The sequence below is a fragment of the Gorilla gorilla genome, chromosome X, assembly GCF_029281585.2.
Source record: "Gorilla gorilla gorilla isolate KB3781 chromosome X, NHGRI_mGorGor1-v2.1_pri, whole genome shotgun sequence".
NCBI classification, from domain to species: Eukaryota; Metazoa; Chordata; class Mammalia; order Primates; family Hominidae; genus Gorilla; species Gorilla gorilla.
Genome location: NC_073247.2, coordinates 27,294,697 through 27,307,948, shown reverse-complemented (window position 1 = coordinate 27,307,948; position 13,252 = coordinate 27,294,697). Strand labels below are relative to the sequence as shown.

The 13,252-nt window shown below is 42.5% G+C and overlaps 1 protein-coding gene across 2 annotated transcripts in view; it reads right to left on the bottom strand.

Annotated features, from left to right (window-relative positions):
• Positions 1-13,252, bottom strand: part of TXLNG (taxilin gamma) — a 58,539-nt gene that overhangs the window by 21,974 nt on the left and 23,313 nt on the right. For both annotated transcript variants that reach the window (XM_004063857.4, XM_063702822.1), the window contains exons 2-3: positions 3,675-3,978; positions 2,297-2,388 (exon numbers count right to left, since the gene is read on the bottom strand). In XM_004063857.4, coding sequence (XP_004063905.1) covers positions 2,297-2,388; positions 3,675-3,978 — 396 coding nt within the window. The remainder of the gene's footprint in view (positions 1-2,296; positions 2,389-3,674; positions 3,979-13,252) is intronic.

The following is a 13,252-nucleotide window of genomic DNA, read 5'->3' as shown; positions in this document are numbered from 1 at the left end:
ATGGAAGCATTCCTTTCCTGAAGCCATCAATCCAACCAGGCTGTGTTTTCGGCCATCTTTGCATTTGTGACTGCTCTGGGACATTTTCACTGATGCACAGGGCGTCCTGTTGCTACAAATAGTGAAAGGTGCCAGGCTGCTGAATGCCAGCTAACTGAGGTATACCTGGACCACTTCATAAACTAAGGGAAAGTAACTGTCATTTTTTTTTTTTTTTTTTTTTGAGTCAGAGTCTCACTCTGTCGTCCAGGCTGGAGTGCAGTGGCGCAATCTCGGTTCACTGCAAGCTCCGCCTCCCGGGTTCACGCCATTCTCCTGCCTCAGCCTCCCGAGTAGCTGGGACTACATGCACCCGCCACCACACCCGGCTAATTTTTTTTGTATTTTTAGTAAAGACGGGGTTTCACTGTGTTAGCCAGGATGGTCTTGATCTCCTGACCTCGTGATCCACCCACCTCGGCCTCCCAAAGTGCTGGGATTACAGGCATGAGCCACTATGCCTGGCCTGTAACTGTCATTCTTGAAGCAATAAACTAACAGAATTCAGTTTTTTTATTTTTTATTTTTTTGAGATGGAGTCTCGCTCCGTTGCCCAGGCTGGAGTGCAGTGGCACGATCTCGGCTCACTGCAAGCTCTGCCTCCCGGGTTCATGCCATTCTCCTGCCTCAGCCTCCCGAGTAGCTGGGACTACAGGCGCCTGCCACCATGCCAGGCTAATTTTTTTTTTGTATTTTTAGTAGAGACAGGGTTCCACCGTGTTAGCCAGGATAGTCTCGATCTCCTGACCTCGTGATCCGCCCACCTTGGCTTCCCAAAGTGCTGGGATTACAGGCGTGAGCCACCGCGCCCGGCCTCAGAATTCATTTTTTTAGAGCTGATCATTGATTTAAAAAAAAGTAATGGCTTATGATATAGAATTAACTGTTTTAACAGATGAAGATGCATATAAATTGTACATGATAATTCACCTAAGTATTTCACAAAAGGCAATAATTTTAGCATTTATATTAGAACCACTTATTCTAAAAGTTTCCCACAACCATTCCTTTAAAGGGTTCTATGATTTTCCCATTCTTCAATTCAAATAGGATGTCAGGGTTTCCAAGTTGAAACTGCCTTCACGGGCCAGGCACGGTGGCTCATGCCTGTAATCCCAGAACTTTGGGAGGCCAAGGCGGGCGGATCACAAGTTCAGGAGATGGAGAGCATCCTGGCTAACACGGTGAAACCCATCTCTACTAAAAATACAAAAAATTAGCCAGGCGTGGTGGCACGCTCCTGTAGTCCCAACTACTCAGGAGGCTGAGGCAGGAGAATAGCTTGAACCCGGGAGGTGGAGGATGCAGTGACCCAAGATCGCACCACTGAAATCCAGCCTGGGTGACAGAGCGAGACTCCGTCTCAAAAAAAAAAAAAAAGAAAGAAAGAAACTCCAAAAAGAGAATTAATGCTACCTGTAATACCTGTAATATAGCTGAGAATGGACGGGCGCGGTGGCTCATGCCTGTAATCCCAGCACTTTGGGAGGCCGAGGCGGGCAGATCACGAGGTCAGGAGATCAAGACCATCCTGGCTAACACGGTGAAACCCCATCTCTACTAAAAAATTTTAAAAACTAGCCAGGCGTGGTGGCGAGCGCGTGTAGTCCCAGCTACTCAGGAGGTTGAGGCAGGAGAATGGCGTGAACCCGGGAGGTGGAGCTTGTAGTGAGCTGAGATCACGCCACTGCACTCTAGCCTGGACCACAGGCGAGACTCCGTCTCAAAAAAATAAAATAAAATAATAAAGCTGAGAACAAACTCTTTGATAAGGTCAATGTTTCTAGAAAATGGAAAAAAGGATGCTTGACACATAGTAGATGCTAAATAAGTATTTCTGAGACAAAGTATTGTTTTAGCAGATGATTTCATGTAACTCACAATCTCAATCAAAACAGTCCTCAATCTCTAGAATTCCCTTAGGAAAAGTTTAAGACAGGAACCACTACACCCCAACTGAGTGGCACCTAAGGCATGACAACATAGCAATGGAAAGGCTGACTTAGACTCTAAAACTGAGTTTTAGAAAATCTATGCCACATCTTAGTATTACAATGTTCCCTATATATTACCTCATAAAATGAAACTATACAACCAATAAAAAGCCCCAACAAACCAGATTCTCTTCTTCAATTTCAGAATAAAGTATAATTTTACATTTAAGGCCATATCAAATTTGTACTTTAAGAAACTTATCAAGCACACACACATTTTGCTATATTTTATATGGCTCTCACATCCTTGGCTTAATACTCACAAGATCAGCATATTTCTTACAGAGAGCTGCCAGCTTCTCCTCTGGGGTTGAAAGGGTGTTTAGGGCTTGCATCAGTAATAAAACTTCTTTTCCTGATGATTAACAAGAAAAGAAGTAAGTCCCAGAAGAATGAGATCAAATCTAACCTGTAAATTCTACTAACAATTCCCGTGCTCTGACATCCAGAGTAAACTAATTTACACCTATGATTATAAATAAGAGATTTACCAGCTCAATGAAAAAGGCAATTTTTAAATTCTGGATTAGCAGGCCTCACTCCCCTCCCCATACCCACCCCAAATTTCTTAACTCACTCACTAACACTGCTAGCTATTTATAAGAACTCTTGTTAAAAGCTTATAAATTTCCTTGCCTCATCACTGATGTCCAAGTTAAGACAAAGGGCAAGTTACAAAGGGCATGGAATTTTTTTTAAAGCTTCCTGCTAACCAAGTTCGAATATACAAGCAAGTTCAAAGGGAGTTTCAGTTGGTACTACACTTTGCCAAAGACACACATAATCACAGGAGAACAAACCTTTTCCTACGAACAATTTAAAAACGTGTGCTTTTCTTATGATTTACTAAGTATATTCTGTGTGTTAACTAAGGTTAACTAACCAAAGGATGACAAGATAGCTCTTCCCGTGGGGAAAGATCTTAGCAATACTGTAAGGACTTTGGCAGAGAGAGGCAGGTGGCTGAGATTAGGAGGGGACTAATGGCATTTCAAAGTAAGGGGTAATCTTTTATTTCTTAAGCTAGGTGATAGGTACCATTTTTATTTTTTTAATGTTCATTCTTATATGTAAGATATTGCATCAAAATATATATCTCAAAATAACTCTGACATACAGACTGCTATGGGGGAAAAAGGGTGACTTCAAAAAAGAATGCTTTTCTACTCACATAAAATTTTATTAATGAAATCTTCTCTCATTTAACCCAAGGCCAATAAGACCTTTAAGAGACGATTAAACACGATTACTGAAAATGATCAGAAATAACTGCAATGTGGCCAGGCACAGTGGCTCACACCTGAAATCTCAGCACTTTGGGAGGCCAAGGCAGGAGAGGACTGCGTGAGCTTAGGAGTTTGAGACCAGCCTGGGCAACACAGTGAGACCCTGTCTCTACAAAAAAAATTTTTTAATTAGCCAATTCTTGATTATTTGGAAAAAAAAAAAACTAAGCGTCCTCTCTGCTGTTTTCGCCTCCTGCACATAACTGCAGCAGACACATGGACTGACCTCACCGAAGACACTAGGTGTGTTGGCTAAGCACCTCTAAAGTGGCTGTGTTCAAAATTATCTGGGCTGCAGAAAACACAAGTAAAATGATTAGCATGTGAAACGTCCAACCACTGAACGGATTATTACCTAAGGTTTTTTCTTTGTTCCTGTTGCACTCTGAATCTTGCTGACCATCAGGGGGATCTGTTCGAGCTTCTCCCCCAGGGATTTCCTCTCTTGACTCTTGCGTGCAGTATGCTGGGCTCACCAAATTCCTGTTCTCTGTTATAAAGTCACTGCCTTCATCCTCTTCCAATGAATGCTTGTTACTTGTGCCACCACAATTTGAGCCTTGATGTTGAAGAATATCATTTGATTGAGAGTTACACAACATATCTGCTTTCACCCCTAGCCCACAAATTCCAGCTTCTTCCATTGTGCCAATTTCAAACTAGAGGAAAGGAGGAGAAAAAAGATGGAGAAGGGGTTAAATCAAATGTAATCAATGTTTACAAGCAATGGAACATCATAGCCTGATGGTTTTTTCTTCCTTAGTGGTTTGCAAAATTGATGTAAATATGGTACTTTCTAGGTTTCACTGAGAGGTGACCTAACTATAAAGTATAAGGAAATTAGTTAAAATGAATCACACAACTATTCAGTACCAAAGGAGGCAAGAAACCCATTTGGTTATAAATCTAAATTGATTTCCACATAAAAATTCACCACTTAACATAATTAGCACCTTAACAGAAGTGAAACTGTCCCCAGTTAATGAATATTAATTATTCTGATCTTATCCTCAAGGAGACAGTACAGCAGGGATGGCTAGCTAGCTATCCATCAAAACCCCATGCTCCCCCAAGTTCCTGTGGAGTTGGCACTATGAGACAAGTGCCCAGCCAGGGACTATTCCCCAGCCCCCTTACACCAAGGGGCGACTTCCACGTGAAGTTCCCACCAACTGAATGTGGGCATAGGACACGACTGTCCAAGACTTTTATTCTTAGAAGCACAAGTTCTTTCTCAACCATCTCTCCCCGACTCTGGCAAAACGCAGACATCTCCAAGACCCTAAGGGATGGCAGAGCCACAGGATAAATACAGCCTGGGCCTCCATATCCTATGTACATACAGGAAAGCCACCCTACTTACAAAGAAAACCTACACTGGACTATAGGTGAACAAGAAATAAACTTCTCTCATGCTAAGCCATGGAAATTTTGAGACTGATATTTTAAGCAGCTATCCCTGCCCTAATACACATGGTAAAGATGCCTTTATTCCAGTATGTTATTCTTATGTCAGTAATTTTACCTTACTCTGTCTTCTATCACATTGTTAACCCTATTTGAGTTTTTTCCCCTTGTGAACACTTCCTGGTCACGATGTGGCACAAATTTAAATTCTGTGCATTTACTCTCTGTATGAAAGAGGGCCTCTTCCTTTTCTGAATAATACTGTTGAGGTGAGGAGGTGTTTAGTACCCTTCTCTTATCACAAATGGACAAAAGCTACTTTCAAAATTTATGGGAGAGCAGATATTTGAGATTTTAGGTTATAATCATTTTGTGCAACTGAAGAACTCAAAATATCAAAGTAGGAGGGGATAGAGAGGTTAAGGAAAATAAAATCTTATATTTTATAGTCTAATGTTGATAAATCCAGTACTGTGCTTTCATAAGAACAAATTGGCAAGGACACTTTGAAAAACTCTTTGGCAATATATGGATACCTTCTAACCCAGTTAACTCTACTCCTGGGATTTTGCCCAAGTGTGTACATATGTGTATCCAAAGGCCAAGAATAAAGGAGCACTATTCCTAATAGCTCCAAAATGGAATCAACCCAAATTTCTATCAGTAGCAGAATGGATAAACTATAGTATCAAAGCAGTGAGAATGAACTACTGTTGGATGCAACCACATAGATGAGTTTCACAGACGTATGTTGTGAAAAAGGTGCTAGAAGAGTATCTACTATAGGAAATCATTTATGTATAAAGTTCAAAAACAAGGCAAGCTAATAAATGGTGCTAGAAATCAGGATAGCGGTTACCATCGGGGGTGGGGCCTCCTGGGGTGCTTGCAGTGTTCTATTTCTTGGTCTAGATGAGGTAACACATACACTTTGTGAAAATTCATTAAGCCTAACATTTATGATTTGTATACTTTTCTCAATTTATGTATTTCAGTAAAGTTTATCTTAAAAGTTGCAATTTATACATTATTCAAGAAGTAAGAGGAACCAAAACAAATATTTTCCTCTAAGAAGAGAGATTAAAGATATGCTGCTTTTCATGACACTTTTAAAATAATGTGCATGTAATACTTTGACATCTTAAAAAAAATTAACACATTAAGGGGAAATGGGTTATATATTTCAGAGTTATGGTTTGATGCCACACTCTAAGCCTAATTCAGATAGAAAAAACTTACAAATACTGAAACTCTTAAGTTATTTGAAAAGATTTTAAAAATTCACTTCCATATGTATCATATTCTATAGAGCAATGTTTCTCAAGCGTAACCCATAAAGTTTTTCAAAAATTCACAATGGCACGCATCGTGGGGCATGCTTGTAGTCCTAGCTATTTGGGGGCTAAGGCAAGTTTGAGGACAGCCTGGGCAATATAGTGAGACTTCGTCTCTTGGGGTGGGAGAGGATTCACAATCAAGTTTTAGGAAAAATCATTTGTAAGATTTCACTACTGTAGAAACTTCTTAAAATTGTTAATAGGCCGGGCGAGGTGGCTCATGCCTGTAATCCCAGCACTTTGGGAGGGTGAGGTGGGCAAATCACTTGAGGTCAGGAGTTCAAGACCAGCCTGGCCAACATGGTGAAACCCCGTCTCTACTAAAAATACAAAAATTAGCTGGGCAGAGGTTGTAGTGAGCCGAGATCGCGCCACTGCACTCCAGCCTGGGTGACAAAGCGAGACTCCATCTCAAAAAAAAAAAAAAAAAAAATCATTAATATACCCAAATAACATACTATAGCAGTATTATTATTAACAGAACAGATGCAAAGTGATAATTCAATGCTACATTTCACATGTAACTACTAGTTTCGCCTCTAATTAAATATTGAAATGTCATGTACTAATTGGGCACATAGATATATAAAGAGACCCTTTACACAAAAGCAATAGAAAGGGAAAAAGTGAGTACTATCAATACCATTTTCCCCAATTTAAAAAAAAAAATTTCGGACAGGCGCAGTGGCTCACGCCTGTAATTCCAGCACTTTGGGAGACCGAGACGGGCAGATCACAAGGTTAGGAGTTCAAGACGAGCCTGACCAACATGGTGAAACCCTACCTCTACTAAAAATACAAAAAGTAGCCAGGCGTGGTGGAGCATGCCTGTAATCCCAGCTACTCGGGAGGCTGAGGCAGGAGAATCGCTTGAACCCGGGAAGCGGAGGTTGCAGTGAGCTGAGATCGCACCACTGTACTCCAGCCTGAGTGACAGAGCGAGACTCCATCTCAAAAAAAATAATAATAGTTTCAAATCTATTCCCTGAAAACCATTAGGTATAAGAATGGCACTACAGGCCGGTCGCGGTGGCTCACGCCTGTAATCCCAGCACTTTGGGAGGCCGAGGCAGGCAGATCACTTGAGGTCAGGAGTTTGAGACCAGCCTGGCCAACATGGTGAAATCCCATCTCTACTAAAAATACAAAAATTAGCTCGGCATGGTGGTGGGCGCCTGTAATCCCAGCTACTTGGGAGGGTGAGTCAGGGAGAATCACTGGAACCCAGGAGGCAGAGGTTGCAGTGAACCAAGATCGCGCCACTGCACTCTAGCCTGGGCGACAGAGTGAGACTCAGTCTCAAAAAAAAAAAAAAGAATGAATGAATGGCACTACAAAATTATAATGTTGGCCTTAAATATTGATGAAAAGTGTATAAAGAGGTAATAGAAGGGCTGGGCGCGGTGGCTCACGTCTGTAATCCCAGCACTTTGGGAGGCTGAGGCAGGCGGATCACCTGAGGTCAGGAGTTTGAGACCAGCCTGATCAACATGGTGAAGTCCCGTCTCTACTAAAAATACAAATTTAACTGGGCGTGGTGGTGCATTCCTGTAATCCCAGCTACTCGGGAGGCTGAGGCAGGAGAATTGCTTGAACCTGGGAGGCAGAGGTTGCAGTGAGCCTAGATCACGCCATTGCACTCCAGCCTGGGCGACAGAGCGAGACTCCATCTCAACAACAACAAAAACAAACAAACAAAAGAGAATAGAAGACTGCTTATCTCTAACACAGAATTTCTCAGACACTTAATGATAATAAAACCCACACAATCCCAGAAAATATGGTGTCAAGCCGTATCAAAAATACAGTGAGCATGAAATTTTTAGAAAAAAGGGGAAGCATAAATAATTTTCACCAAGAAAACCCTGAGGCCTGTCCTAACCCTGAGGCTACTTGAGGAATGAGATTGGTTCATTTGTAGTTTTTCAGTTCCATTAGCAATTTATTTTGTAACACCTTTATTGTGATATAATTCACATACCATACAATTCCCCAACTTAAAGTGTACAGTTCACTAATTTTACTGCATTCACAAAGTTGTGCAAACATTACCACAGTCAACTTTGCAACACTTTCATAACCTGAAAATGAAACCCAGTTCTCCTTAGCTATCAACCCTTAATGCTTCTATAACCTTCAGCACCAGGCCACTAATCTAGTTGCTGCCTCTATGGATTTGGCTATTCTAGACACACTTCATATAAATGGAGCTATACAATATGTGGCCTTTTGAGTCTGTCTATTTTTTCTTTTGAGATGGAGTCTCATTCTGTCACCCAGGCTGGAGTGCAATGGCACCGTCTCTGCTCACTGCAACCTCCGCCTCCCGGGTTCAAGCGATTCTCCTGCCTCAGCCTCCCAAGTAGCTGGGATTACGGGCACCCGCAACCATGCCCGGCTAATTTTTTGTATTTTTAGTAGAGACAGGGTTTCACCATGTTGGCCAGGCTGGTCACGAACTCCTGACCTTAGGTGATCCACCTACCTTGGCCTCCCAAAGTGCTGGGTTTACAGGTGTGAACCACCACGCTGGGCTGAGTCTGCCTATTTGCATGTGGCAAATTTTCAAGGTTCCTCCATGTTATAGCATGTATCAGTATTCCATGCATGTAGCTGAATAATATCCCTTATACAGATAGACTACATTGTATTTATCCAATCATCAGATGGACATGTGGCTTATTTCCAATTTTTGGCTACACTGTATTTATCCATTCATCAGATGGACATGTGGGTTATTTCCAATTTTTGGCTATTATGACTATTTCTTTTTATTTTTTTTGAGATGGAGTCTCACTCTGTCGCCCAGGCTGGAGTGCAGTGGTGTGATCTTGGCCCACTGCAATCTCCATCTCCCGGGTTCACGCCATTCTCCTGCCTCAGCCTTCCCGAGTAGCTGGGACTACAGGTGCCCGCCACCATGCCCAGCTAATTTTTTGTGTTTTTAGTAGAGACGGGCTTTCACTGTGTTAGCCAGGATGGTCTCGATCTCCTGACCTTATGATCCGCCCGCCTCGGCCTCCCAAAGTGCTGGGATTACAGGCGTTGAGCCACGGCGCCCGGCCAATTATGACTATTTCTGCTATGAACATTAATGCATTCATTTTTGTGTGGACATTTCTCCAGGGTACAGTCCTAGGAGTGGAATTGCTATATGGCCACTCTATGTTGAACCTTTTGAGGAACTGTAAGACTATTTTCCCAAGCAACTGTACTTTTTTTTTTTTTTTGGAGACGAGGTCTCGCTTTGTTGCCCAGACTGCACAATGCAAGCTTACTGCAGCCTCAACCTCCTGGGCTCAAAGGATCTTCTCGCCTCAGCCTCCCAAAGTGCTGAGATTACAGGTATGTGCCACTACGCCAGGCTCATTTTTTTTTTTTTTAAGTTTTGTAGAGGGAGAGTCTTGCTATGTTGCCCAGGCTGGTCTCAAAACTTCTGGGCTCAAGCAATCCTCTTGCTTCAGTCTCCCAGGGCACTAGGATTACAAGCGTGAGCCACCACGCGCAGCTCATTGGTACCATTTAAAATTCCCACAAGAAGTGTGTGAGGGTTCCAATTTCTCCACATCCTCAGCAACACTTGTTATTATTATTTTTTTATAGCCATCCTACTGAGTGTGATGGTACCTCACTGTGTTTTTGATTTGCATTTCCCTAATGACTAACAATATTGAACATCTTTTCATGTGCCTACTGGCCATTTGTATACCTTCTTTGAAGAATGTTTTTCAGATCTTTTGCCCATGTTTAATTGGGTTGTTATTTTATCGTTGGACTGTAAGAGTTCTTTATGTAACTAGCTACAAGTCCTTTACCAGATATATTTTTCAGATGACTTCATGGTTACCTCAACTTGGAAGAAAGGAATAGGACTGGAGCAGTAGCTCATACCTGTAATCCCAGCACTTTGGGAGGTTGAGGCGGGCAGATCACCTGAGGTCAGGAGTTCGAGACTAGCCTGACCAACATGGAGAAACCCCGTCTCTACTAAAAATACAAAATTAGCCAGGCGTGGTGGTGCAAGCCTGTAATCCTAGCTACTAGGGAGGCTGAGGCAGGAGAATCACTAGAACCTGCGAGGCAGAGGTTGTGGTGAGCCGAGATCACACCATTGTACTCCAGCCTGGGCATAAGAGCGAAACTCCACCTCAAAAAAAAAAAAAAAAGGCTGGTCGCAGTGGCTCATGCCTGTAATCCCAGAACTTTGGGAGGCCAAGGCCAGTGGATCATGAGATCAGGAATTTGAGACCAGCGTAGCCAACATGGTGAAACCCTGTCTCTGCTAAAAATACAAACATTGGCCGGGCGTGATGGCACACACCTGTAATCCCAGCTACTCGGGAGGCTGAGGCAGGAGAATCACTTGAACCTGGGAGGCGGAGGTTGCAGTGAGCCGAGATCGCGCCACTGCATTCCAGCCTGGGACAGAGTGAGACTCTTGTCTCACACACACACAAAAAAGGAATAAATATTCACTTATTTCAAAACACCATAAGGAGATTTAATTAAAAGTTACTCTTGTTTTCAGATTAAAAGTATACAGGTCATTGGCCAGGCACGGTGGCTCATACCTGTAATCCCAGCACTTTGGGAGGCCAAGGCGGGCGGATCACTTGAGGTCAGGAGTTCAAGACCAGCCTGGCCAATGTGATGAAATCCCGTCTCTACTAAAAGAAAAAGCAAAAATTAGCTGGGCGTGGTGGCGGGCGCCTGTAATCCCAGCTGCTCAGGAGGCTGAGGTAGGAGAATTGCTTGAACTCAGGAGACAAAGGTTACAGTGAGCCAAGATCGTGCCACTGCACTCCAGCCTGGGTGACAGAGCAAGACTACATCTCAAAAAAAAAAAAAAAAAAGAAAAAAAAGTATACAGGTCATTTACTATTACCACTATACAGCAAAAAAACAATATAAAGACTCAGGGTCGGGTGCGGTGACTCACGTCTGTAATTCCAGCAGTTTGGGAGGCTGAGGCAGGCAGATGACGAGGTCAAGAGATGATTAAGACCATCCTGGCCAACATGGTGAAACCCCGTCTCTACTAAAAATATAAAAATTAGCTGGGTGTGGCGGTGCGTGCCTGTAGTCCCAGCTACTCGGGATGCTGAGGCAGGAGAATCACTTGAACCCGGGAAGCAGAAGTTGCATTGAGCCGAGATCGATCGGGTCACTGCACTCCAGCCTGGCAGCGAGACTCCGTCTCAAAAAAAAAAAAAAAAGCCGGCCACGGTGGCTCACACCTGTAATCCCAGCACTTTGGGAGGCCGAGGCAAGCAGATCACCCAAGGTCAAGAGTTCAAGAACAGCCTGGCCAACATGGTGAAACCCCGTCTCTACTAAAACCACAAAAATTAGCTGGGCGTGGTGGTGCATGCCTGCTACTCGGGAGGCTGAGGCCAGAGAATTGCTTGAACCTGGGAGGCGGAGGTTGCAGCAAGCTGAGATCGCGCCATTACACTCCAGCCTGGGCGACAAGAGGGAAAACTCCATCTCAAAAAAAAAAAAAAAAAAAAAAATAGACTCAAGGAAGGCCAAAAAACTATTGTGTAATGCAGAATAATAGGTGGTGTCATATGGCATAAAGAAGAATATTAAATTAATCTGTATAGTGCACAAACACCACATCACCTATTTTCCTTTTAATTGTATGTCATCACTTCCTATTTGTAGTTAATACTTCCGATTTTTTTGTCTTTCCAGATACTCCTGCCTCTGAACTCTTATCACATATTACAATATCACGTATTTGATACATACAGCCTCCTAAGTAGCAATAGCTTATTATGCACAAATGGTACTCAGATGCCAACTGATGGGGAGCATACAGAGGGAAAAATGGCTGTTGAAAACAATTCACGAAAAGAACCTAGGCATTAATACACAAGTTATAGAAAATACCACTATTGGCCAGGCACAGTAGCTCATGCCGGAAACCCAGCAATTTGGGGGGCCGAGGTGGGTAGAACACTTGAGGTCAGGAGTTCAAGACCAGCCTGGCCAACATGGCAAATCACCATCTCTGGTAAAAATACAAAAATTAGCTGGGCATGGTGGTACGTGCCTGGAATCCCGGTTTACTCGGGAGGCTGAGGCACAAGAATTGTTTGAACCCAGGAGGTGGAAGTTGCAGTGAGCTGAGATCACACCACTGTACTCCAGCCTGGGCAATAGAGCGAGACTCTGTCTCAAACAAACAAAAAATGAAAATACCACTATTTTTATTTTATCATTAGAAGCAAGACAGTATTACATTTCCCTTCTCTCTTGTACAACTAATTTTGATGTGGTATTGGGGTATTTTTTACATTTGCTAATGAAAGATATACTTTGGCTCTACAAAATCTTTTTGTTTATCAATAAGCCCAGTTCCAACAGGACTTGATTCAAACCACAGTCTACAAATACTCTTGAAATAGCAGGCCCCAATTTTTCTACCACAAGGACTATTCAATTAACAACCTACTTGAGGCTCTGTACCTGGGCTATTGAATATTAAGCAAATTCTTAGGCCAATAACTTTATTAAATTGTAAATGATTTCTCAGACCTCATCTCCTCAACCAGAGAATTCTATATCATATGCCCAGTACAATTTCCTACTCTGTCTTCTCTCTCTGATGCCCATTCTGGATGCCTTTTCTTGGATCAATCTCTTATATAAATAATAGTAGTAGCAGCTAATACTTACACAGTAAATAGTACATCCAGGCACTACTGTAAGAACTTTCCTATATTAATTAGCTTAATCCTCACAACAATGCCACTAGGTAGGCACTATTATTTTCTCCATTTTAGAGATGAGCAAACTATGGCATGTAAAGTTAAGTATCCTGCCTAAGGTCACAGTTAGTAAACTGCAGGGCAAAGATTTGAACTCTAGCAGTCTAGCTTCCGAGTCCATGCTCTTAACCACAAAAATATACTGCTTCATAACTACCTTCTGTCTACTACTGTTCAAACATCCTTCTCCTGGCCCAGCCATCTTAGAGAAGCCTATTTAATAATGGGAAGAGATGCTCCCAAAATACGATGTACAAAAATGAATTACAAAACAGAATGTACTGTATATTTTGTATACGCACTATATATATGTATACAGATGCTGCTCAACATACATTGGGGTTACACAGTGATAAATCCATCCTAAAGTCAACAATGCAAGTTGAACCACAGTAAGCCAGGAACCATCTGTG